Raw genomic sequence first — 27,836 nt, forward strand, 5'->3', positions numbered from 1 at the left:
CTAGTCGGCTGGCCCTCACTACATATTCGTCGCCAGACCCACTGGCTCCAGGTCATCTACAAGTCCATGCTAGGTAAAGCTCCGCCTTATCTCAGTTCACTGGTCACGATGGCAACACCCATCCGTAGCACGCGCTCCAGCAGGTGTATCTCACTGATCATCCCTAAAGCCAACACCTCATTTGGCCGCCTTTCGTTCCAGTACTCTGCTGCCTGTGACTGGAACGAATTGCAAAAATCGCTGAAGTTGGAGACTTTTATCTCCCTCACCAACTTCAAACATCAGCTATCCGAGCAGCTAACCGATCGCTGCAGCTGTACATAGTCTATAGGTAAATAGCTCACCCTTTTTCACCTACCTCATTCCCATACTGTTTTTATACTGTTTTTATTTATTTACTTTTCTGCTCTTTTGCACACCAATATCTCTACCTGTACATGCCCATCTGATCATTTATCACTCCAGTGTTAATCTGCAAAATTGTATTATTCGCCTACCTCCTCATGCCTTTTGCACACATTGTATATAGACTGCCCATTTTTTTCTACTGTGTTATTGACTTGCTAATTGTTTACTCCATGTGTAACTCTGTGTTGTCTGTTCACACTGCTATGCTTTATCTTGGCCAGGTCGCAGTTGCAAATGAGAACTTGTTCTCAACTAGCCTACCTGGTTAAATAAAGGTGAAATAAAAAAATAAAAAAATAAATTAACATTTTAATACACCATCCATATCCACCAAGTAATACATCATATAGTATCAGTTGACAAAAATAGATGTAATACAATATTAATATGATAGATAACCCTGTAGAATATACTATTTACCACACATCGAAGTAGGAACCATTCAATAACACATTAGTAACACACATACATCCCTTATCAACTATTCAATTAAGTTAGTTAGGCTACTCTTGAGCATGGTCCTTTGTAGCTCAGTTGGTAGAGCATGGAGTTTAACACCAGGGTAGTGGGTTTGATTCCTGGGACCACTCATATGTAAAATGTATGCTCGCATGACTAAGTCGCTTTGGATAAAACCGTCTGCTAAATGGCATGTGATCATTTCCACCTGCCTGGAGCCTTCCTCTGATCGCCGGCATGTTGACTGTTCCCCTCGACACCTGTGACCTCTGTCGCCTATGGAGTGTTGCCTCTGAAATCTATCTACTTTAGATTTCCCCTACTTATATCGCTATTGGATTCACTGATTCTCCCTCTGAAGTGCCTCTCTACCCTGACTCTCGCTTAGTAACTCAGCCACTCTTACCATGAGATGGTAAAGTATTTGCTTGTAAGTTGGCTGAAAACGAGTAGTCATGAATGCACACCGGGTCCTCTGACATTGTCGCCCCTCAAAAAAAAAAACATTTGTCAGACTTCAGAATTCTGATCTGATCAGTTTATGTACCGTTAAAAAAGTAAAATTAAAAAAACTAAAAAAAAAGTCAAATAGCCTGGGAGTTTCTTCTTGAATCACTGAAAACAGAAAGAGGATTATTAGAGACAGGCTTCTATTTGAGCCAGGTGTCTATTTCACAGATTTTCCTCATTTGCATAGTTATTGGTTTAATTCCAGCAATCACTTCCAGCATTTTAATCAATGTCTTCATTTCCTGCACAAATGTGTTATCATTTACATTGTCACATTTCTTTTGTCTTAGTATGGCTATATATACTCCCCCATAGATCCTTGCCAGAATACGTACAATTGCGAATACGTGTATTTTCGGCAGTTCTTACTTTTGCCACTAGAGGGCGAACAGACAATTTCTGGGGGTCTGTACTCCCGAAATTGACTTTTTGTGGTTGCCAGTTAGCTAACAGTTCTCAGCTTTTCGCAGCCAATGGCTACCAGTTTATTACTGTCGATAAAAATGGATGATTGCTATATTTATTTTTGAGTCCTTACTGAATTTGTGAAATTTAACAAATCAAACATTAAACCTTGTAAACAATTCATGGTAACCTCGTAAACAGCGTTCATTTGCTGAAATGTGTGCCGTTACCCGGCTATTCAAAAGGGAAAGGCGGCTATTTGAGACTGCATTTAATTGAACTTTTACGGGAATAACTCCATAAGTTACATGTGGTTATGTTTGTGCTGCCTTGACTTTGATAAGTCACAGTTTTAATGTAGACATCTACAATAAAACAATTCCAGTGCACATCAAAAGTTAGTCCTACGGCATCTTGCTTAGCATAATTGTGCACTTCAGGTAAATCTAATGGAGAATGTTAATAAATAGGCATGATTAAAAACTCACACACAGAGTGAGAGAGAGAGTGTTCAGGGGAAGTGCATCTTGCGTGTCCTCCACAGAGAGACTCTCCTGGACGTGAGGATGTGGGTCATGAGACTGAGCAGCATCAGGAAGATGGTCATGGACATCACAATCACATAGTGGCTGATACTGGAAACAGAGAGATATAGATATATACACTGCTCAAAAAAATAAAGGGAACACTAAAATAACACATCCTAGATCTGAATGAATGAAATATTCTTATTAAATACTTTTTTCTTTACATAGTTGAATGTGCTGACAACAAAATCACACAAGAATGATCAATGGAAATCAAATGTATCAACCCATGGAGGTCTGGATTTGGAGTCACACTCAAAATTAAAGTGGAAAACCACACTACAGGCTGATCCAACTTTGATGTAATGTCTTTAAAACAAGTCAAAATGAGGCTCTGTCACGAATATTACCGAAGGTGACTCCCCTTCTTGTTCGGGTGGCGCTCGGCGGTCGTCGTCACCGGTCTACTAGCTATCACCGATCCTTTGTTCTGTTTCTTTGGTTTTGTCTGATTGGTATCACCTGTTTCTTGTTTGGTTGTTAGGGTGGGGTTATATAAGTTTGTTCAGCTCGCTTCTGTTTCGTGCGGGCTTGTTCGTCTGTTTTGTGTTAGAGTGATTTTTGTTTGCATTTTCGGGTTTCGCACTGTCCGTTATTATTTCTGATCATTTGTTTTCCTACTTTTGTTCATGTTATTTTTCCTGGACATTAAAGCGTGTTTTTCTCACATCCTTTTGCTCTCTGCGCCTGACTCCACACCTCTTCACTCATTAATCGTAACAGGCTCAGTAGTGTGTGTGGCCTCCACGTGCCTGTATGACCTCCCTACAACGCCTGGGCATGCTCCTGATGAGGTGGCGGATGGTCTCCTGAGGGATCTCCTCCCAGACCTGGACTAAAGCATCCGTCAACTCCTGGACAGTCTGTTGTGCAACGTGGCATTGGTGGATGGAGTGAGACATGATGTCCCAGATGTGCTCATTTGGATTCAGATCTGGGGAACGGGCGGGCCAGTCCATAGCATCAATACCTTCCTCTTGCAGGAACTGCTGACACACTCCAGCCACATGAGGTCTAGCATTTTCTTGCATTAGGAGGAACCCAGGGCCAACCGCACTAGCATATGGTCTCACAAGGGGTCTGAGGATCTCATCTCGGTACATAATGGCAGTCAGGCTACCTCTGGCGAGCACATGTAGGGCTGTGCGGCCCCCCCCAAAGAAATGCCACCCCACACCATGACTGACCCACCGCCAAACAGGTCATGCTGGAGGATGTTGCAGGCAGCAGAACGTTCCCCACGGCATCTCCAGACTGTCACATGTGCTCAGTGTGAACCTGCTTTCATCTGTGAAGAGCACAGTGCGCCAGTGGCGAATTTGCTAATCTTGTGTTCTCTGGCAAATGCCAAACGTCCTGCACGGTGTTGGGCTGTAAGACAACCCCCACCTGTGGACGTCGGGCCCTCATACCACCCTCATGGAGTCTGTTTCTGACCGTTTGAGCAGACACATGCACATTTGTGGCCTGCTGGAGGTCATTTTGCAGGGCTCTGGCAGTGCTCCTCCTGCTCCTCCTTGCACAAAGGTGGAGGTAGCGGTCCTGCTGCTGGGTTGTTGCCCACCTACGGCCTCCTCCACGTCTCCTGATGTACTGGCCTGTCTCCTGGTAGCGCCTCCATGCTCTGGACACTACGCTGACAGACACAGCAAACCTTCTTGCTACAGCTCGCATTGATGTTCCATCCTGGATGAGCTGCACTACCTGAGCCACTTGTGTGGGTTGTAGACTCCGTCTCATGCTACCACTAGAGTGAAAGCACCGCCAGCATTCAAAAGTGACCAAAACATCAGCCAGGAAGCATAGGAACTGAGAAGTGGTCTGTGGTCACCACCTGCAGAATCACTCCTTTATTGGGGGTGTCTTGCTAATTGCCTAAAATGTCCACCTTTGTCTATTCCATTTGCACAACAGCATGTGAAATTTATTGTCAATCAGTGTTGCTTCCTAAGTGGACAGTTTGATTCCACAGAAGTGTGTTTGACTTGGAGTTACATTGTGTTCTTTAAGTGTTCCCTTTATTTTTTTGAGCAGTGTATATATGGTAAGTAAGTGTGTGTGGATGCTGGTGGGCCAAGATATAGGAGAACAGGCTTGTTGTAATGGAATAAATGGAGTGGTATCAAAACACATTTCCATTCATTACATTGAGCCTGTACTTCTATATCTCTGCCCACCAGCCTCCTGACAGTATGGGCTAATTTAATCAATAAGGCCCGAGGGTGTGTGGTACAGTGCATTTGGAAAGTATTCAGAACCCTTGACTTTTTCCACATTGTTACAGCCTTTCTAAAATGAATTAATAAAAAAAACTCAATCTACACACAATACCCTATAATGACAAAGCAAAAACAGGTTTTTAGAAATTTATGAGACTCGACAATTGAGCTCAGATGTATCCTGTTTCCATTGATCATCCTTGAGATGTTTCTACAACTTGATTGTAGTCCACCTGTGCTACATTCAATTGATTGGACATGATTTGGAAAGGCACACACCTGCCTATATAAGGTCCCGCAGTTGACCGTGCATTCAGAGCAAAAACCAAGCCATGAGAACAAAATAATTGTCCGTAGAGCTCTGAGACAGTATTGTGTCGAGGCGCAGGGTACCAACACATTTCTGCACCATTGAAGGTACCAAACAACACAGTGGCCTCCATCATTCTTAAATGCAAGAAGTCATGCTGTAGGGATGTTTTTCAGCAGACTGGGAGACTAGACTGGATCAAGGGAAAGATGAACAGAGCAAAGTACAGAAAGAACCTTGATGAAAACCTGCTCTAGAGCGCTCAAGACCTCAGACTGGGCTGAAGGTTCACCTTCCAGCATGACAACGACCCTAAGCACACAGCCAAGACAATGCAGGAGTGGCTTCGGGACAAGTCTCTGAATGTCCTTGAGTGGCCCAGCCAGAGCCCAGATTTGAACCCGATGTAGAGTCATACCGAAGATTACTCAAAGCTGTAATCGCTGACAAAGGTGCTTCAACAAAGGACTGAGTAAAGGGTCTGAAAAGTTATGTAAATGTGAGTTGTTTATTAAAGTTGTTTATTTTTAATACATTTGCAAACAAATATAAAAACCTGTTTTTGCTTTGTCATTATGGTGTATTGTGTGTAGATTTAGGGGGGGAAACAATAATACATTTTAGAATAAGGCGGTAACGGAACAAAATTTGGAAAAATTCAATGGGTTTCCGTATGCACTGTGTTTGGTGAATATACCACGGCTAAGGGCTGTTCTTAAGCACGACTCAACACGGAGTTCCTGGAGACGTGGTATATTAGCTATATACCACAAACCCCCTCAGTGCCTTATAGCTATTATAAACTGGTTACCAACGTAATTAGAGTAGTAAGAATACATGTTTTGTCAAACCCATGGTATATGGTCTGATATAGCACGGATTTCATCCAATCTGCATTCGGGACTCAAACCACCCAGTTTATAAATAAGCCATAAGACATGCAAAACCTCTCTCTCTGCTGGGTCCTACCTGGTGCCAATGTCCAGCCAGCTCCCATAGTCCTGCACTAGGAAGAAGAAATGCTGGAGGAAAGAGGGATGGAGAGAGGAAGAGAGGAGGATGAGGTAGAGATGGAGAATATGGTGACATTTCCACAGCTTACCAGAGGCAACCATATTGCTAATAGCAGTCTCATTCCTTACCAGAGGCTACCATATTGCTAGTAGCTGTCTCATTCCTTACCAGAGACAACCATATTGCTAATAGCTGTCTCATTCCTTACCAGAGACTTCCATATTGCTAATAGCTGTCTCATTCCTTACCAGAGGCAACCATATTGCCAATAGCTGTCTCATTCCTTACCAGAGACTACCATATTGCTAATAGCTGTCTCATTCCTTACCAGAGGCTACCATATTGCTAGTAGCTGTCTCATTCCTTACCAGAGACTTCCATATTGCTAATAGCTGTCTCATTCCTTACCAGAGGCTACCATATTGCTAGTAGCTGTCTCATTCCTTACCAGAGGCTACCATATTGCTAGTAGCTGTCTCATTCCTTACCAGAGACTTCCATATTGCTAATAGCTGTCTCATTCCTTACCAGAGGCTACCATATTGCTAGTAGCTGTCTCATTCCTTACCAGAGACTTCCATATTGCTAATAGCTGTCTCATTCCTTACCAGAGGCTACCATATTGCTAGTAGCTGTCTCATTCCTTACCAGAGACTTCCATATTGCTAATAGCTGTCTCATTCCTTACCAGAGACTTCCATATTGCTAGTAGCGGTATCATTCCTTACCAGAGGCAACCATATTGCTAATAGCTGTCTGATTCCTTACCAGAGGCTACCATATTGCTAGTAGCTGTCTCATTCCTTACCAGAGACTTTCATATTGCTAATAGCGGTATCATTCCTTACCAGAGGCAACCATATTGCTAATAGCTGTCTGATTCCTTACCAGAGGCTACCATATTGCTAGTAGCTGTCTCATTCCTTACCAGAGACTTCCATATTGCTAATAGCTGTCTCATTCCTTACCAGAGCCATCAGGTCAGAAATCACCAGGACGATGAGGAACAGACTGGAAACAAAAGAAGAGAAATGATTAATTCAATAAATGACCCCATGAGCTAATTTCTCAAAATACTGTATGTCTGTATGTGTACTTGATTTTCACATGATGGAACCAAGCTAACTGTTACCTTCTGGAGGAAAGTTGTGTAGAGACCTGGATGGTTTCAAACGTACACATAACGATGATGAATGGGATTATCACCTGTAACAACAACAGTCTCATCTTCACTCTTTTAGGCAATGGACTCCATTGTAAAAGTGTGGGCAGATTACAACACATTGTGGATTATTTGCAAAGTTGTGATCCGCTTTGTTGACGATATGTATATTTGCTCTGTCAATGTCACTCAGCGAGTTGAGTGAGAGACTACAAGACAATACTACAATCCATAGAGGCATATTGTGTATGCAGACCGATATGTAGACCTAAAAGAATGTAACCCACACCTGTTGTTAGAATAGTCATGGTTAACCACAATCTTGTTGGCACCATTATAAGTTGAGTATTGTTTCCTTTTAACATACACTACCGTTCCAAAGTTTGGGGTCACTTAGAAAGGTCCTTGTTTTTTAAATAAACTTTTTTTGTCCATTAAAATAACATCACATTGATCAGAAATACAGTGTAGACATTGCTAATGTTGTACTATTGTAGCTGAAAACAGCAGATTTGTTATGGAATATCTACATAGGCGTACAGAGGCCCATTTTCAGCAACTATCACTCCTGCGTTCCAATGGCATGTTGTGTTAGCTAATCCAAGGTTATCATTTTAAAAGGCTAATTGATCATTAAAAAACCCTTTCGTAATTATGTTAGCACAGCTGAAAACGGTTGTGCTGATTTAAAGAAGCAATTAAACTGGACTTCTTTAGACTAGTTGAGGCTCAAAATGGCCAGAAACAAAGAACTTTCTTCTGAAACGTGTCAGTCTATTCTTGTTCTGAGAAATTAAGGTGATCCATGCGAGAAATTGCCAAGAAACTGAAGATCTCATACAACGCTGTGTACTACTCCCTTCAAAGAACAGCGCAAACTGGCCCTAACCAGAATAGAAATAGGAGTGGGAGGCCCCAGTGCACAACTGAGCAAGAGAACAAGTACATTAGAGTGTCTAGTTTGAGAAACAGATGCCTCACATGTCCTCAACTGGCAGCTTCATTAAATAGTACCCGCAAAATAACAGTCTCAATGTCAACAGTGAAGAGGTGACTCCGGGATGCTGGCCTTCTAGGCAGAGTTCCTCTGTCCAATGTCTATGTTCTTTTGCCAATCTTAATATTTTATTTTTATTGGCCAGTCTGAGATATGGCTTTTTCTTTGCAACTCTGCCTAGAAGGCCAGCATCCCGGAGTCTACACAGTAGTGTACTTTCATATGGTATGACATTGTAGTGTGTGTGTGTGTTTGTGTGTGGGGTGTGGTACCTTCCACATCATCAGGCCTCCCATGATAAAGGGGTTGAAGACGGTGAGGAAGCAGTACACTGAGGCTGGATCAAAACTACAGAGAGCGAGTAGGAGGGAGGGGGGCGAGAGAGGGGGGAGAAGGAGAGTAGAGAGAGAGTAGGAGGGGGGGAGCGAGAGAGAGGGGGGAGAAGGAGAGTAGAGAGAGCGAGAGAAGGGGGTGCAAGAAGAAAGAGACATAGTAGAGTCGAGAAAAAGAGAACCCAGAGAAAGACAAGAAGGGTTTCAGAGGTCAGATAGTGAAAGAATGTAAATGTGAAAACCAACCTATTGCACTCATGAATAAACCCATATTGGTCCAGAGCCCCAGTCTCCACCATACAATACCTGTTAATGGATGCTATGTTCCCAGTACCAAAGAAGGCTGTAATTATGAAGAAAACCTGACAGCCTAATGTCAAGGAACCAGACAGTGGTTTTACAGAATAGCTAGTAGTTTAGAGAGAGAGACGGTCAAAATGCTATTCGTTTGCATAAAGTCAAGAGTGATGTTAGGGTTTGTGCTTAAAAACCAATGTGTCGAAATAACACTGTTCTTCTTCTTTAGCCAGCAACTACATCAGATAGGGACAACTATCACCAGGGTTAAACTAGGGCTGCCTATAGGTCATTAACAGTCAGCAGTGTCACCAAGGAAAAGGATACGAAGAAGTAGGATCTTCTGATGTCATCCAGCTTCAGTTGTCTGATCTTGGTGATGTCAATGTTTTCAGAGAAGTCAAGCGTGGACAGCTGAAAAACAATGAGACAAATGTATTTCATAATAAAGCCACAATGACTTGATACAGTGTAACACTGCATCGTATAATGCTATACCAGACATTCTACACCAATAAGGTTGTCTTCTATGCTCAGAGGATTAACCATGGCATTGTGCCAAGTGGAGGGACTAGCAGTGGTTCCCGTGTTTACCAGGAAGTAGCTGTATTAGTCGGAGGTGATTAACATGAGACTGGTCCTTGACACAGAGTCAGTGCATAGAGAGTGTATACATTTACATGGCTCCAGTCATTCAGCAGTCACTCTTATCCAGGTCAACATGCATTAGGAACATTCAACTGAAGTAGATTGCAAGTAGAACCATTCATCAATAGAAAACAGTAACAGCGTAACGGTTTATACCTCCTGTCTCCCAGAGATACCTTGAGAGAGCATGGCTTCCTGTTCTATGTTGATCCACACAAACATCAGCCAGGACAAGACTGGCGGGAACAGAGCCTCAGACCTGACACACACACACACACAATTAGTACAGGTACGATACCAGCTAATCACTGCAGTGTAAGCTTACACTTGTTGAGCATTGCCTGACTATCTCTTACCCAGTACTCAGTAGTAGGTAGGTGGCTGTGAGGGAGAGTAAGATACTGAGCAGACGATGGAACAGACGAGTAGAACTCAACAAAGGAACAAACAGAGAGGAACCTGGGAGAGAGAGATGCCAGTTATCTTTATAAGCCTGGTTTTGATGATCATACAGATATTTCAAGGACTTTTGTCATAAAGAAAGAGAGAGAGAGAGTTGGTGCCCACCCAGTGTAGTCCAACTGATCATCTGGTTGAGGAGAGGCAGACCCTGTTTCAGCTGCAGACTGGAATGAGTGCTGGTGGGCACATAGGCACACACTGCTACATGGAGCATCTATACACATAGAAACAATACTGATTAACACACACACACGCACGTGCACCCACGCACACACACATTCGTTACCTGAAAGATTAAGAGGTAGCGGTCAGTCAGGTGTAGTGTAGTCCGTTTCCGTGCCAACCAGAGGTAAAAGGTGGAAATGAACAGAGAGAGTACACCTGCACAGGTACTACAGAGAGAGGAAAGAAAGAGAGAAAGATATATAATGCTATTTTTCTTTTTAAAGAGGGCTAAGAAGCATTGCTGTAATGTTGTAGAGAAGTTAGAATACTTACACCATGTGGATGTTGGCTTCTCTCCCAACAACTGGCATCATGGGAAATGTGGCCAGAAATAAACAACACAGGACCCAGCTCACTGACCTAAACTACAGACAGACACAGAGAGAGAAGAAGACAGAGAGAGGACAAAGAGAGAGAGAGGACAAAGGGACATATATTTAGAGTGAAAGACAAAAAGATATTTAGAGTGAGAGAGAAAAATAAATTAAACATATTTTACACGTGCTTTGTGCTCCTGCCATATTGCTTGCTATCCTGTCCTTTCAGATTTGTGCACAGAGAGGAAAGGCCAGAGAGAGAGAGAACAGCCAGCATTGTCTTACCTTGGCCTTGCTGTAGAGGCCAGAGAGGAGGGGCCAGAGAGAGAGAACAGCCAGGCCTACAGTCAACATGGCCCGATAGAAGAAACTCACCACCTGGGGGAGACAGACAGAGTAGCAACTTTTTCCAAGTAGAAATGCAGATTATATTGAATTGAGCCATTAGTGAAATAGTGACCATATGATGGCTGCTTACCAGAAGTTCAATCCCAAATGTGACCAGGGCAAAGTAGCCAAAGCATTTACCCAGTGGTAGTGAACTGTACGAACGAACCAGATCTGTTAGAGTTCCAAACCTGAAACACACACGTATGGTTGATATCATCAAAATAAACACTTTGAGATTATGAAAAATGTAGTGGCATAGAATAAGTAAAATACCTCCCTTTCATCCATTCAACTCATCAAATTACTTCAAACTGTGTGTGTGTGTGTGTGTGTGTGTGTGTGTGTGTGTGTGTGTGTGTGTGTGTGTGTGTGTGTGTGTGTGTGTGTGTGTGTGTGTACTCACTCTTTGAGGACAGAGTACCAGACAGGGACAGGCAGTAGACAGTAGATGTAGTAGGTTACTGGACTTCTCTGGATTATCAGGAACATTCCAATCAGCAGCGTAGCACCCACACCCATCCACCACAGGGTTTTACCAGACACCTTCAACACACACACAGTGTTTTACCAGACAACTTCAACACACACAGGGTTTTACCAGACACCAACACACACAGGGTTTTACCAGACACCTTCAACACACACACACACACACACACAGGGTTTTACCAGACACCTTCAACACACACACACACACACACACACACACACAGTGTTTTACCAGACACCTTCAACACACACACACACACACACAGTGTTTTACCAGACAACTTCAACACACACACAGGGTTTTACCAGACACCTTCAACACACACACACACACAGGGTTTTACCAGACACCTTCAACACACACACACACACAGTGTTTTACCAGTAACCTTCAACACACACACAGGGTTTTACCAGACACCTTCAACACACACACACACACACACACAGTGTTTTACCAGACACCTTCAACACACACACAGGGTTTTACCAGACACCTTCAACACACACACACACACAGGGTTTTACCAGACACCTTCAACACACACACACACACACAGTGTTTTACCAGACACCTTCACACACACACAGGGTTTACCAGACACCTTCAACACACACACACACACACACACACACAGTGTTTTACCAGACACCTTCAACACACACACACACACACACACACACACACACAGGGTTTTACCAGACACCTTCAACACACACACACACACACAGGGTTTTACCAGACACCTTCAACACACACACACATGGTTTTACCAGACACCTTCAACACACACACACACACACAGGGTTTTACCAGAGACCTTCAACACACACACACACACAGAGTTTTACCAGACACCTCACACACACACACACACACACACACAGGGTTTTTCCAGACACATTCAACACACACACACACACACACACACACACACACACACACACACACACAGGGTTTTACCAGACACCTTCAACACACACACACATGGTTTTACCAGACACCTTCAACACACACACACACACACACACACAGGGTTTTACCAGAGACCTTCACACACACACACAGGGTTTTACCAGACACCTTCAACACACACACACACACACACACAGGGTTTTTCCAGACACCTTCAACACACACACACACACACACACACACACACACACAGGGTTTTTCAGACACCTTCAACACACACACACACACACACACACACACACACACACACACACAGGGTTTTATCAGACACCTTCAACACACACACACACACACACACACACACACACACACAGGGTTTTACCAGAAACCTTCAACACACACACACACACACACACACACACAGGGTTTTACCAGACAACTGCAACACACACAGGGTTTTACCAGACACCTTCACACACACAGGGTTTTACCAGACAACTCCAACACACACACACACAGGGTTTTACCAGAAACCTTCAACACACACACACACACACACACACACAGGGTTTTACCAGACACCTTCAACACACACAGGGTTTTACCAGACACCTTCAACACACACACACACACACACACACACACACACACACACACACACACACACACACACACACACACACACACAGGGTTTTTTCAACACACACACAGGGTTTTACCAGCACCTTCAACACACACAGGGTTTTACCAGACACCTTCACACACACAGGGTTTTACCAGACACCTTCAACACACACACACACACACACACACACACACACACACACACAGGGTTTTACCAGACACCTTCAACACACACACAGGGTTTTACCAGCTACCTTCAACACACACAGGGTTTTACCAGACACCTTCAACACACACAGGGTTTTACCAGACACCTTCAACACACACACACACACACACACACACACACACACACACACACACAGGGTTTTACCAGACACCTTCAACACACACACAGGGTTTTACCAGCTACCTTCAACACACACACAGGGTTTTACCAGCTACCTTCAACACACACAGGGTTTTACCAGACACCTTCAACACACACAGGGTTTTACCAGACACCTTCAACACACACAGGGTTTTACCAGACACCTTCAACACACACAGGGTTTTACCAGACACCTTCACACACACAGGGTTTTACCAGACACCTTCAACACACACATGGTTTTACCAGACACCTTCAACACACACACACACACACACACACAGGGTTTACCAGAGACCTTCAACACACACACACACACAGGGTTTTACCAGACACCTTCACACACACACACAGGGTTTTTCCAGACACCTTCAACACACACACACACACACACACACACACACACACACACACACACAGGGTTTTATCAGACACCTTCAACACACACACACACACACACACACACACACACACACAGGGTTTTATCACACACACACACACACACAGGGTTTTACCAGACAAGTCCAACACACACACACAGGGTTTTACCAGAAACCTTCAACACACACACACACACACACACAGGGTTTTACCAGACAACTGCAACACACACAGGGTTTTACCAGACACCAACACACACAGGGTTTTACCAGACAACTCCAACACACACACACACAGGGTTTTACCAGAAACCTTCAACACACACACACACACACACACAGGGTTTTACCAGACACCTTCAACACACACAGGGTTTTACCAGACACCTTCAACACACACAGGGTTTTACCAGACACCTTCAACACACACACACACACACACAGGGTTTTACCAGACACCTTCAACACACACACAGGGTTTTACCAGCTACCTTCAACACACACAGGGTTTTACCAGACACCTTCAACACACACAGGGTTTTACCAGACACCTTCAACACACACACACACACACACACAGGGTTTTACCAGACACCTTCAACACACACACAGGGTTTTACCAGACACCTTCAACACACACAGGGTTTTACCAGACACCTTCAACACACACAGGGTTTTACCAGACACCTTCAACACACACAGGGTTTTACCAGACACCTTCAACACACACAGGGTTTTACCAGACACCTTCAACACACACAGGGTTTTACCAGACACCTTCAACACACACAGGGTTTTACCAGACACCTTCAACACACACAGGGTTTTACCAGACACCTTCAACACACACAGGTTTTACCAGCTACCTTCAACACACACAGGGTTGTGAACACATCTCTTCAGTATCAGCAGAATGATACAGGAGGTGAGGTGTGTGTGCCTGCCTTCATGTGTGCGTCCATGTACTGTGTGTGTGTGAGTGTTTGATCACCTGGTCTGTGGGTGTGGGTGGTCTCCTGAGACTGGCGTGTGTCTTCAGTATAACAAGAACCACATAGGAGGTCCAGCCTGTGAAGCCCAGCACAACACTACAGCCCAGAAAGAACCGGTCATAGGTGTGGTAGTAGGACAGACCCTCCAACGCATGGCCAATCAGAGACCTGCACAGAGAGATCTGAGAGAGAGGGTATGGGGGGAGGAGAGAGAACATTCAGTATATTTGCAGCTAGTATCTGTCAGTCATCATGACCAACGTAACCCAAGAAAAAACATAGGCTTTAGCCTATAGCTCAGTGGGCCACACGGTCTTCAGTTGTACAGATAACTGGGGTTTGATACCCAGTGTACTTACAGCTTCTTCATATTCCTCTAGCTGGATCAGAACCCTGGCCTTGTTGATAAACTCTGCCTGGCGTGACTCTGTCAGCAACCTGAGGGACAGACAGACAGATTGGAGGACACACTGGTTACACACAACTGGTCATGTCACTCTCTTTATACGAGTTGAACTAGAGAATTACCATTACAGTCAATAGTTCTATCTCTACGGTTGATACTTACTGGTATGGAGTGAAGAGAAAGGATAAAGTTGTTTCCTTTTTCTGAGCCATCTTCACCTGGAAACAGAGGTGAATATTTGAACAAATACACCTGGTTATGTAATGTATAACGTCATCATCATAACAACATTATTATCCTCCATGTTATATTTCACCTTGAACTGCTCCAGTATCTGGATGGCGTTAGAGTACATACTCTCAGCTTTAAACTGGTCACTGTTGTTCAGGTACTGCAGTGGTAACACACCCTACACAACACACATTACACACACTTTATCAGCATAATAAATGCACTATATACCCAATTCCCTATATCACACACACACTCAATATAGAGAAGGTATATATGGCATGAGATGAGGCCTTATCGTCTGCACATATATTTTATTTTGCATCTCAGAGCAGCTCTGTAACCCCAGTGCAGATTGTGGTTTCTGTATAACAGCTTTTCCACTGACATGTCTCTTCAGTATGGTATTCTAAAGATACTGACATGCTGTTATGAGGTGTTACTCACCACAGAGTTGAGAGGAATAGGCACTCCAATAAGAGATGACATCAGTGGCGCTATGTCTGCCTGTAACACACATCTGGCATTAGACTGGGAACAGATTACTGTTGTTTTTGGACTATCTTCAACACAGAGGAAATACGTGGTTGTGACATCATCAGCCAGCGCCAGATGTGGTGAGGCTACATGGGTGTCTCACCTGATTGACATCAACCCTGCGGAGGCCCTCCAGCTGCCATTCTGACAGAGAAACACCAACAGACACAGGATCACACATTGTGTTATGTCAGCATTATGACCGTTATTGTCAGGTAGAACAACTGAGGGTTGGAGTAAAGTGTTACAACAGAATAATACAATCTGAGGGTTGGAGTAAAGTGTTACAACAGAATAATACAATCTGAGGGTTGGAGTAAAGTGTTACAACAGAATAATACAATCTCTGACCTACCTTTTCCCCCTCTAGAAGAGTTGAAAGAAGCGAGGAGAGTAGGAGGACAAACACACACAGACCAATAGTACTGAGTTATAGTACCTTGTAGGTATCCATCTGAGTACTTCTGGGGTTCAGTGACTTTCTGAGCAGTGTGAACCCCAGCTCCCCACACCAACAATGGGGTCAGGGTCTCAGAGGGGTGGCCTGCACCATGGGAGCCTGGAGACACACAGCAATACATTATCTACTACTTCACTACCATGGTGACCACCTTTCTGAGCTAGCTGAAGTCCTACCCCAGTTGGTCATGCCGTGGTCAGAGGTGAACACATAGGCTGTTCTCCCATCGTTGTCAAAAAGGTCCTCGACCATGGAGACCAGCTCTTTCACCCCAGAGTCAACCAGACGTATGTTCTCTAGATATTCCCTTCGCACAACGCACACAAAGGGGATTTTTAAGAGACAAAATCAAACAGGGTCATTAGTAGCCTAAATGAGTCTGTGTTTCCTGCCATCCATTGTGTAGACCCCACTATATGCACTAATTGAAATCTGCAGTCCTTCATTTAAAAGATATTAGAAAATAATGTATCTCTTGTTTGTACATGGTTTCTGTATATTCTGTATATTCCTGTATATCTAGAATGTGATATTTCTGGTCTGTACAGGGTTTCTATCTCACTGTGACATGGGTCTGTGGGCGTGTCCATTGGTGTCAATGCCCAGTAGGTGGAGGAAGAAGACATTCTGATCCTTCTGTAAACTGGACATCAGACTGGAGTTCACCCTGGCAGACTGGAGGAACGACTAAGAGAGAGGAGGTGGGGGAGAGAGGCAAATAAGATACAGTATCTGTACCCCCATGCTGAGACAAACACACACACACCCTGTTCTCATCACCATAAGTACCTTGACTTCATCAAAGACCCAGGTGTCCAGTCTGGAGGCGTCGGTGGAGGCAAAGTCCTCTCTCTCTGCTGGGTAGGTGTAGGTGTACACATGGTCCCCACTGGCACCTGCAGGAGAGGGGGGGAAGAAGTGTAGATGGAGATGGTAAGAATGATAAAAAGAAAGTGAGAGGGTGGTCGAGAGAGAGAAAGAAAGAGAGGATTAGTTTATTTCTGATCTAATAACCCACACATGGTGGTGTATCTGTGTTTCTCCTGTATTTGAAAGGTTGTGTATTGTACATGTGTTTGTTAACCTTTGGCAAACATGGGCAGGATGTCAGGGCTGCCCCAACACCAGGTGTGTCTGCTCTCATTGAACACGGAGTCAAACTCCACTGGATTCTCCTTCCAGCCTACACACACACACACACACCCACACACACACAAAGAGAAAATATTATGAACGCAGCATATAAACACGAGGGAAATTACACAGTAACAGACTCCGATGTTTTACTTTAAAAAGGTATGTAAAACAATAAACAATAATTGCAAAGTGAAACAAAACATAACTCTTCACAAGGACGAATTTAAACAATTACTTGTAACAATTTCCACCGAAAAAAACATATATTTACTTGAAGAACAGTGCAGATACATACATTTTAAAGTGAAAAATCTGGGTCTCAGTGTCACTCTGTTACTGTAGAATTGCCCACTTCCATTAGTAACACGCACGAACACACACACGCTGGCACACACACACACACCGGCACACAAACACACAGACACTGACCTTTAGCTACAGCGCTGACATCTTCGTAGAAGCCAGCGATCAAAGCAACGTGTCCAGGTCGAGACTCGGTGGGAACACGAGTGTGTGACACACCCCAACTCCCTGTTTCTTCCATCACACTCCTTCAGAACACACACACACTGTGAGAAATGCATATGCACACACAACTCTGAGTCCAAACACACTTCCATACAGCCAGTTAATCTGAGAGAGCTCAGTTACCTTAAGTAAGGTGCCCTGGTGGATCCATTGGCATCAAGCTTATAGAGGCTGTCTGCCCTGAGTCCATCTGCAACCACCAGCAGCAGGCGGGAGGCAGGGGGAGGCAGGGGGGACACCTGGGGGGCCATGCCGTGGACCAGGGGCGATGTGAAGTAGATGTCAAATATGGAGATGAAGAAAATGACATGGACCAGAAGCCCAACCAGGAAGAACATTATCATCCTCATGATGAAGACTGGGGGCTGGGGAGACCCCAAAAGTTCTGGAGGGAGGGAGGAATGGATGGAGAGGAACAGAGAGAGAGCAGAAAATAGCTATTAGATATAGACGTCAGATAATCTGTTGTGGCCATATGTTTCTGAGTCTATAAGGTGCTGCCATCCATTCATACTCTAGCTATCGCATTCACTCACTAGAACACAAATGTGTCCCACATGTCAACAACATCAGACGTGCTAAACAAAATAAAAAATCTTACCTTTGAACACTTTCTTGTTTCAAGCCGGTGGCAGATTGGTTACTTTGAATCTTGAATGAATGAGAGTTAAGTCATTCAAACACACACCTGCCACTTTTTGCTGTCTAGCGACCCAACTTCACCCATCAACAGACCCTAATTTCAGGTGAACTAAATTAAGAAACACACTTATACAACCTTTAGTACAGTGTGTCAAGCTTATCTACCGGCGCGATGTGCTTAAAAACCTGCTGTCTGTCTTTCTAAGCAGCTTATAAAATAAATCAGTCCACACTGGGACTTTACAGCGCCACTTCCTTGTTGTAAATATGACGTTCCAACTGAGCTACAGCAATGGTCCGTGGGAATTGTAGTTCTAGTACTGGCATTTGATTTCACAGCCGGCTACATAAATGAAATAGATCATAGTCGCTATTAGGGATTAACATGGTTATAACTATATAGCAATGGTCCGTCCATCCATCCATGCTTTATTTTAGTGATGGTGAGAAAAGTATCACTTTCCGGCAAGGTTAGCTAGCTGTCAAACCGATGCTGTCAGCTGTCAAAGCTCCTGGCCTGCCCAGTTTCTCCCTAAAAACTCCCGTATCCAATCCAATCCCGCTATTACATGGAGAAGGCGGGTGTTGAAATTACATTCAACCAAACGCTACCCTGAATTCACCCCTTTTCATGTCGATCGAGGAAGGAAGGGTTCAGCCAGCTAGCCTTCTAGCTAGCCATCCGTCCAGGAAGACGGGTCCAATTCTCAGCTAGCTAGCTACTGAAATCTTTATAGTAGGAAAATGGCGGCGGGTAACGTCAACCCGTTTAATCTGAGTGATTCTGAAGATGAGGCAGACCAGAGAGCAGAGGACGGTGTTCACATCGAAAAGAGCCCTAGCGTTGGAACGCAAGGGCCCTCGTCCAACAACCCATTCTCTCCGCAAGCGGACGCCGAGCCTCCGGCCCTTTTAGTGTCCAGCACCCGGACCAGCCCCAGTGTGGAAGGCATCTCGGTATCGGTCGCAGCTGCGGCTATGACAGTTACCTTGGCAGAGACCCGGGTCTCGGTAGATGTGATCGCTGCTCAGTTAATACGGGATCATTACATCCTCACGGCCCTTGAGTTTCATACCGAACTATTGGAATCAGGGAGGGAGCTTCCGCGGTTGCGTGATTATTTCTCCAACCCGGGCAACTTCGAGAGGCAAACCGGCACTCCGCCCGCTTGTAAAGAACAAGGACTGGGACCAGGGGGACCGCTAAGTAAGTAGCTAGCTATTATCTAACCTTACTAGCTAACAACCCAATGCATTATAATATAACTAGCTGTTTGTGCGCTAGTTAGCTCCCTGGCAGTATATTATTCAATGGAGAAACAATGCTGGTACACTAACGTTACACTAACGTTATGGCCTGTTTATACAGAATAAACGACACCCGTCTTTCTCTCTAACTCGCGAACAGTGGAAACTTCACCGTGATCATGATTATTCACTAATCAAGGAGAATAAGCGCACCTACCTTTGTTACCTGCTGTGTGGTGAGTTTCTCCCCTAGCCTAGGTGCCAGCTGGCTTGGAACAGGTGCAACCAGAATAGTAGTGACCATGTATAACATGGCGACCTCAAAAGGCCTATCAGACATTCATGTGCAAATGATGCCTGGCACCTTCTTTATAGTGTAGTAATTGAGATATTTGCATCATGTAAGCTGCTGCTAAAGATGGCTATACATGGTGCTGTTCCAACACTAACTAGGCCTGTCTCTCTAACTGGCTGTAGCTGTCTGTAGGCCTGGATGATGGATTTAGGCATCTTGATCATTGTTAGAATCATCATTACATTGGTATTACACAGTGGTACGTGGTGTTATGACTCCTCTCTGTTCATTCAGCATGACAATGGTAGAAGAGTTGGCTACAGTACATAATACATCCCCCTGGCCTACAGGTTGTAAATAATTATTCCTAGAAGTTTTTAATTTTTTATTTAACCTTTATTTAACTAGACAAGTCAGTTAAGAACAAATTCTAATTTACAATACTAGCCAAACCCAGACGACGCTGGGCCAATTGTGCACTGCCCTATGCGTAGATAGAGGTCTGTCCTGTGAGACACACAACACAAACAGTTTGCTGACAAATTGGTGCACCACCAGAACTGCTACTGCAACATCAAACCACACATTCAACTGCCCCAAATCTTCCGGCCATTTCCATCACTAAACACAGGACTGCATGTGTATGCCTAGCCCAGATCTGTGTATTCTGTGTTCTACTGTTGCAGGTACAATCCAGGGGTATGACCTAATTAGCAATTTTGCATCCTTTTCTACTGATAAAAGCTATGATAAGAACAGTGGCCTGAGCTGTGTAAACTACATTTCCATCATTGTGTGATGTGCCTCCCACTTTCCTTCCTACCTGATCTAACACAACTGGATAGGTGAAAGCAGGGGTTCCATTTACAAAGCCTCCACCAGCCCAGTCATGTGAGGTCAGTGATGAGACTGTTTTGGGAGGGAGGAAGGATGCTTGTCATGGTAGAAGTATTTACATTCATGTAGCCTAATAGCCTCTATCTATAGCTGCCATTGTTCAGCGCATGGCTAGGCCTAATTGCCACTGCCTGTCTGTCTGGTGCCTCGCCGGTTGTTGTGGATCTTGAGGACTAAGGTATCCCAGGGGGCATTTCTCTTTACGAATGGGCGGGGGCTTTTGCAAAAGACCTTAGAACAGCAGTGACATATGGTACTCCAGGCAGCCACACCCAGTGTTGCCCTATATGCATTTAGCAGAGAGGCATACATTTACATGTTTTATCATGTAGATGTATGCTTCGCCCCTCCCCGCAGGAATACACCCCCATTAACTCTGCTGAAAAAAATCTGAGGTGAAACACCACACGTCTATTATCTATGTCAACCTGGGGCGGCAGGGTAGCCTAGTGGTTAGCGCGTTGGACTAGTAACCAGAAGGTTGCAAGTTCAAACCCCTGAGCTGAAAAGGTACATCTGTCGTTCTGCCCCTGAACAGGCAGTTAACCCACTGTTCCTAGGCCATCATTGAAAATATGAATTTGTTCTTAACTGACTTGCCTAGTTAAATAAAGTTATAAAAAAATAAATGAAAAAAAAAACTTTTAGTAGGAAGAAGTTTCCCATAGAATTTTCCCCCATTAGAATTTCACCTCACAGTATTAAGGTTAGTCTTTGGTGAGGGGTAAGCTGATCCTACATCTGATCTTAAGAACAGGATGATGAGGAACTCAACTCTATTATGTTAACTTTACTGATAAACAGGAAAATAGACGAGAGAGACGGGGACAGCTTGAGGGCCTGTCCCTACTAGAGACAATAGGCCTACAGCCCAGGGACAGTTTCCTTGCCACTGTCCCCTCTGCTTGCTCTTTCCAGGTTTTGGTCAGGACTGTACACAAATACAATCACATTGATTTGATGGATTTGTTCATGAAGGGTTTGAGATCCAGTAGTAAAACTAAAGAAGAGGCAGTTGATGTTCTAACATTGTATATTAGAAGCTTAATTTGATGCCACATAATTTAAAACTGACAGGTGTCACGCACCATGTCGGGAGCATATGGGAAATTATTGGAAAAGGTGTTGCATGGTCACTGGGTAAAGACGCTGTCTCGTACGGGTCGAGGCATCATAAGGGTCACTTGTTGCTGTTAGCACTCCCATAATACTATGATCTGGCTAGCTTTCTGCTAATTTAAAAGTCTAGCATGCTGCTCTGGTCACCTGCAGCAGGTCTCTCGCTGCACAACTCAACACCATGGCCCACTGAGCTGAAGCCTAGGCATTAGACCTAATTCCAGGAGCTAATACAAGTCTTCAGGTTCTGAAGACTCAGGGGTTGGTTAGGCTATTCATCGAGCAAGAGTAGCTGGATGCCACCACCCATTTACACAATGCTTTTCTCACCCACTCCCTCTTTCTCTCTACCCAGCTCATTGTTTTCTCCTCTGTAGCTAGCTGATTAGCATGTTGCTACAGTCTGCTTGCTCAACTCTCAGCTCAATCAGAGACTAAGGTGTTAGCATTAATGCTCCATTCTTAGCTAGCCACTCTCTTCCTTGAAAGACTTAGCTTAGGGATATCCTACTACCCTGCTCTCTTTGGCACTAGCAGGGTACATGCAGTCAAGCACACACTTGCTCACACAGATCAAGAAGAACACACACCCTTAATCCATTCGAAGAAATCCCTCACTTCAACATACAGGCAGTGAGAAGAAAACACACAGACACAGATTTGCTGCAGGGTTTTGAGATGCTGACGAATCACTTTGTGGGATGTTTGGCTCTGCTCAACCTGTTTCTGTTCTGGCCTGACTGTCTGAGCTCCCGCTCACATCTACCTTGTGTGTGTGTGTAGTGCGTGTGTGTGTGTGCGCGTGCGTGCACCACCACATCTCAGTCTGTAGACCTACACTGTCTGTGTACCTAATAATCCATGCTGTAGAATACATCTATTGTTATATTGCCTCTGTTTTGAGACTTTATTTGAACAGGGAGGCCCATTGAGACCAAGGTCTCTTTTGCAAGGGAGCTCTGCATACACACAATTTACAAAATACAATTTGTGTCACTGTTTTTCACCTCCCTGTCAGTGGGTATAGAGGTGAGGAGTCTCCTGTAGTCAGACAGCTGTTAGGCTAGCCAGGCCTGGAACCATACATGGAGCTTGAGTAGGCCTACACACACACACACACACACACACACACACACACACACACACACACACACACACACACACACACACACACACACACACACACACACACACACACTCTGCCTTTGATATGAGTGAACTGCAGAGAGGGAGGGATGGAGGACCGGTGCAGTGTAATCACCTGGACTTGGAATATCCCCTCTGGTTTGGTAAGGAGAGGAGGAGGGGTAGGCCTTAGGGAAGAATAGCTCAGGTTTTCAATACCATACACTCCTACTCACTACAGGGTAGTTCAGTCTTATTCTCAAAATGAATGGTCATCTCTCCTTTTACTTTCAATATGCTATCTGTATTGAGATGGGAGTGAATGGTAGGCGATATGGTTGGACAGGCATATGAGGTTACTAGAAGGATAGCTAACCCTGTCACTCACTGAAACAAGAGTTATCACATTCTATAGTCGTGGCCAAAAGTTTTGAGAATGACACAAATATGCTGCCTCAGTTTGTATGATGGCAATTTGCATATACTCCAGAATGTTATGAAGAGTGATCAGATGAATTGCAATTTAATTGCAAAGTCCCTCTTTGCCATGCAAATGAACTGAATCCCCCCAAAACATTTCCACTGCATTTCAGCCCTGCTGCAAAAGGACCAGCTGACATCATGTCAGTGATTCTCTCGTTAACACAGGTGTGAGTGTTGACGAGGACAAGGCTGGAGATTACCCTGTCATGCTGATTGAGTTCAAATAACAGACTGGAAGCTTCAAGGGGAGGGTGGTGCTTGGAATCATTGTTCTTCCTCTGTCAACCATGGTTACTTGCAAGAAAACATGTGCCGTCATCATTGCTTTGCGCACAAAGGGCTTCACAGGCAAGGATATTGCTGCCAGTAAGATTGCACATAAATCAACCATTTATCGGATCATCAAGAACTTCAAGGAGAGCGGATCAATTGTTGTGAAGAAAGCTTCAGTGCGCCCATGAAAGTCCAGCAAGCACCAGGACCGTCTCCTAAAGTTGATTCAGCTTCGGGGCACTACCAGTACAGAGCTTGCTCAGGAATGGCAGCAGGCAGGTGTGAGTGCATCTGCACGCACAGTGAGGTGAAGACGGAGGATGGCCTGGTGTCAAGAAGGGCAGCAAAGAAGCCACTTCTCTCCAGGAAAAACATCCGTCACAGACTGATATTCTGTAAAAGGTACAGGGATTGGACTGCTGAGGACTGGGGTAAAGTGATTTTCTCTGATGAATCCCCTTTCCGATTGTTTGGGGCCTCCGGAAAAAAGCTTGTCCCGGAGAAGACAAGGTGAGCGCTACCATCAGTCCTGTGTCATGCCAACAGTAAAGCATCCTGCGACCATTCATGTGTGGGGTTGCTTCTCAGACAATGGAGTGGGCTCACTCACAATTTTGCCTAAGAACACAGCCATGAATAAAGAATGGAACCAACACATCCTCCGAGAGCAACTTCTCCCAACCATCCAGGAACAGTTTGGTGACAAACAATGCCTTTTCCAGCATGATGGAGCACCCTGCCATAAGGCAAAAGTGATGACTAAGTGGCTCGGGAACAAAAAATCAATATTTTGAATCTTTGCATCAACTTCATGTAATTGTCAATAAAAGCCTTTGACACGTATGAAATGCTTGTAATTGTACTTCAGTATCCATAGTAACATCTGACAAAAATATCTAAAGACACCGAAAGCAGCAAACCTTGTGAAAATGTATATTTGTGCCATTCTCAACTTTTGTCCACGACTGTAGATCTACATTTGTATTGTTTAGGTATGTTTCTGAAAACAGGATGGACTGTTGCATAGAAAACTAACCTGTTTGGATGCTGAATCTACCCCCATGTTCTCTCCTGTCTCCACATATAGTGTTTGGTTTATATTCTGTTATGATTTCCCCCAAGCTGTTCATAGTCAAGGTGATGAGGTGAATACTGTAATAATCACTGGAGGCTCTGTTAATGAATAGGCTGTTTACCATTGATTCTCAGGCTGATCAATTCTCGGGCGGACTCTTTTCTCTGTATATATCAGTGATGTCGCTCTTGCGGCGGGCGATTCTTTGATCCACCTCTACGCACACGACACCATTCTTTATACATCTGGTCCTTCTTTGGACACTGTGTTAACTAACCTTCAAACGAGCTTCAACGCCATACAACACTCCCTCCGTGGCCCCCAACTGCTCTTAAATGCTAGTAAAACTAAATGCATGCTCTTCAACCGTTCCCTGCCCGCCAGTCCAGGATCACTACTCTGGATGGTTCTGACTTAGAATACGTGGACAACTACAAATACCTAGGTGTCTGGTTAGACTGTAAACTCTCCTTCCAGACTCACTTTAAGCATATCCAATCCAAAATTAAATCTAGAATTGGCATCCTATTTCGCAACAAAGCATCCTTCAATCATGCTGCCAAACATACCCTTGTAAAACTGACTATCCTACCGATCCTTGACTTTGGTGATGTCATTTACAAAATAGCCTCCAACACTCTACTCAATAAATTGGATGCAGTCTATCACAGTGCCATCCGTTTTGTCACCAAAGCCCCATAAACTACCCACCACCGCGACCTGTATGCTCTTGTTGGATGGCCCTCGCTACATATTCGTCGCCAAACCTACTGGCTCCAGGTCATCTATAAGTCTTTGCTAGGTAAAGCCCCGCCTTATCTCAGCTCACTGGTCACCATAGCAACACCCACCCATAGCACGCGCTCCAGCAGGTATATTTCACTGGTCACCCCCAAAGCCAACACCTCCTTTGGCTGCCTTTCCTTCCAGTTCTCTGCTGCCAATGACTGGAACGAATTGTAAAAATCCCTGAAGATGGAGACTTATATCTCCCTCACTAACTTTAAGCGTCAGCTGTCAGAACAGCTTACCAATCGCTGCAGCTGTACACAGCCCATCTGTAAATCGCCCATCCAACCAACTACCTACTTCATCCCCATATTTTGTTTTTGTTTTTCTGCTCTTTTGCACACCAGTATTTCTACTTGCGCATCCTCTTCTGCACATATCACTCCAGTGTAAATTGCTAAATTGTAATTACTTCGCCACTATTGGCCTATTTAAATATAGGTGAAAAAAAATATACATTGATTCATTGATTGATGGCTCTCCATGTCTCTCCCATCAGACCGAGCGGGCAGCATCAGCACATTGGACTCTCTAGACTTCGCTCGTTACTCTGACGACGGGAACCGGGAGTCGGACGAGAGGGTGGCAGGTAAGACGAGGCGTACCTGTCATGTCCTGACCGGACAGAGACTGAGTGGCGGACATGAAGACGAGAATCGGAGAGACAGACAACAGACAGAGAAGAGCAGGGGAAGGGAGAGACAGAGAAGAGCAGGGGAAGGGAGAGACGGACAACAGACAGAGAAGAGCAGGGGAAGGGAGAGACGGACAACAGACAGAGAAGAGCAGGGGAAGGGAGAGACGGACAACAGACAGAGAAGAGCAGGGGAAGGGAGAGACGGACAACAGACAGAGAAGAGCAGGGGAAGGGAGAGACGGACAACAGACAGAGAAGAGCAGGGGAAGGGAGAGACAGACAACAGACAGAGAAGAGCAGGGGAAGGGAGAGACAGACAACAGACAGAGAAGAGCAGGGGAAGGGAGAGACAGACAACAGACAGAGAAGAGCAGGGGAAGGGAGAGACAGACAACAGACAGAGAAGAGCAGGGGAAGGGAGAGACGGACAACAGACAGAGAAGAGCAGGGGAAGGGAGAGACAGACAACAGAGTATACAGGACCTTTTCTTTATGATGTCATGGTGTATCTACAGCCCTGTTTGATTCACTGATGATGACATCACTATGGTTCCATTCCAGATTTACCTACCCATTCCATGTTCCTCTTATTAAGCCATCCTGGTTTAAATAAATCAGCAGATATAATTGAGACAGTGTTATTTTCCCTCAAAGGACCTGTCAGTGTCACTGGATGTTGTGAAAATTCACACTCTTTTAAAAAAGCTTTTCTCACAACACCCACCAGCTAATCTTCTCTGAATCCATTAAAGATCAGACAGGATGGACTGACCAAGACGACGAGTACGTTAAAGATCAGAGAGGATGGACTGACCAAGACGACGAGTACGTTAAAGATCAGAGGGGATGAACTGACCAAGACGACGATGAACTGACCAAGATACAAGTCTGTTAAAGATCAGAGAGGATGAACTGACCAAGACGACGAGTACGTTAAAGATCAGAGAGGATGAACTGACCAAGAGGACGAGTAGAGGACCAAGGTATCCATCCAGGGGCTACACTCCACAGATATCTCTGTAACGGTGTAGGCCTATGATGTAGCCTATTCTAGTGTTTGTTCTCCACATTTAGCCAGACAGGATGTGATGACTAGAGACCAGTACTGTGAATATGATGCAAATGACTATAACTGATATACTGAAAGCTGGACACTCTGCTCCACATAGAACCTCGTCTCTTTATATGACTGTTAATTGGCCTGTTGTCTTTTCTTTTCTCAATGCCAAAATGCCAAATGTCAATTCAAACCCTTTAGCTTTGTAAGATGAAAGTTCTGGACAATTCTCCAGGAACCATGCAGCAGAGCAAGCCTGTGGTCCCTTCTCCACAACCACAGACCCTCTACTCTTCCACCCTGCCCTCCCTCCATCCTGCCCTCCCTCCATCCTGCCCTCCCTCCATCCCTCCAATTCGGCATCTCCTCCCGAAACCTGCCTCT

The 27,836-nt window shown here is 44.6% G+C and overlaps 2 protein-coding genes across 9 annotated transcripts in view; one reads left to right on the forward strand and one right to left on the reverse strand.

Moving 5' to 3' along the window:
- Positions 1-704: 704 nt before the first annotated feature.
- pign (phosphatidylinositol glycan anchor biosynthesis, class N) lies at positions 705-18,709 on the reverse strand. Of its 2 annotated transcripts, none has more exons than XM_035761037.2 (30): positions 18,414-18,709; positions 17,936-18,197; positions 17,714-17,835; positions 17,232-17,330; positions 16,937-17,043; positions 16,710-16,834; positions 16,324-16,454; positions 16,127-16,246; positions 15,791-15,831; positions 15,598-15,657; positions 15,236-15,328; positions 15,082-15,137; positions 14,873-14,951; positions 14,513-14,695; positions 11,146-11,285; positions 10,831-10,930; positions 10,638-10,730; positions 10,309-10,400; positions 10,097-10,202; positions 9,916-10,024; positions 9,705-9,807; positions 9,505-9,607; positions 9,028-9,114; positions 8,710-8,765; positions 8,344-8,419; positions 7,045-7,118; positions 6,881-6,923; positions 5,868-5,920; positions 2,275-2,417; positions 705-1,482 (listed from the first exon to the last, which is right to left on the reverse strand). In XM_035761037.2, the coding sequence occupies exons 2-29, from the start codon at positions 18,160-18,162 to the stop codon at positions 2,294-2,296; spliced, it is 2,802 nt and encodes a 933-aa protein (XP_035616930.1). In that variant the 5' UTR covers positions 18,163-18,197; positions 18,414-18,709; the 3' UTR covers positions 705-1,482; positions 2,275-2,293. The 2 variants fall into 2 exon arrangements, with proteins under 2 accessions (XP_035616930.1, XP_035616929.1); XM_035761036.2 differs by having other exon boundaries at positions 2,271-2,417; positions 18,414-18,708.
- Positions 18,710-19,060: 351 nt separating this feature from the next.
- relch (RAB11 binding and LisH domain, coiled-coil and HEAT repeat containing) overlaps positions 19,061-27,836 on the forward strand; it is a 48,778-nt gene continuing 40,002 nt past the window's right edge. For all 7 annotated transcript variants that reach the window (XR_008083732.1, XM_052483605.1, XM_052483606.1 and 4 more), the window contains exons 1-2: positions 19,061-19,661; positions 26,258-26,347. Coding sequence is in view for 6 of the 7 variants with exons in the window: in XM_052483605.1 (XP_052339565.1) it covers positions 19,199-19,661; positions 26,258-26,347 (553 nt within the window). In the remaining variant the exon portion in view is untranslated. The remainder of the gene's footprint in view (positions 19,662-26,257; positions 26,348-27,836) is intronic.

This window comes from Oncorhynchus keta, chromosome 28 (genome assembly GCF_023373465.1).
Source record: "Oncorhynchus keta strain PuntledgeMale-10-30-2019 chromosome 28, Oket_V2, whole genome shotgun sequence".
NCBI classification, from domain to species: Eukaryota; Metazoa; Chordata; class Actinopteri; order Salmoniformes; family Salmonidae; genus Oncorhynchus; species Oncorhynchus keta.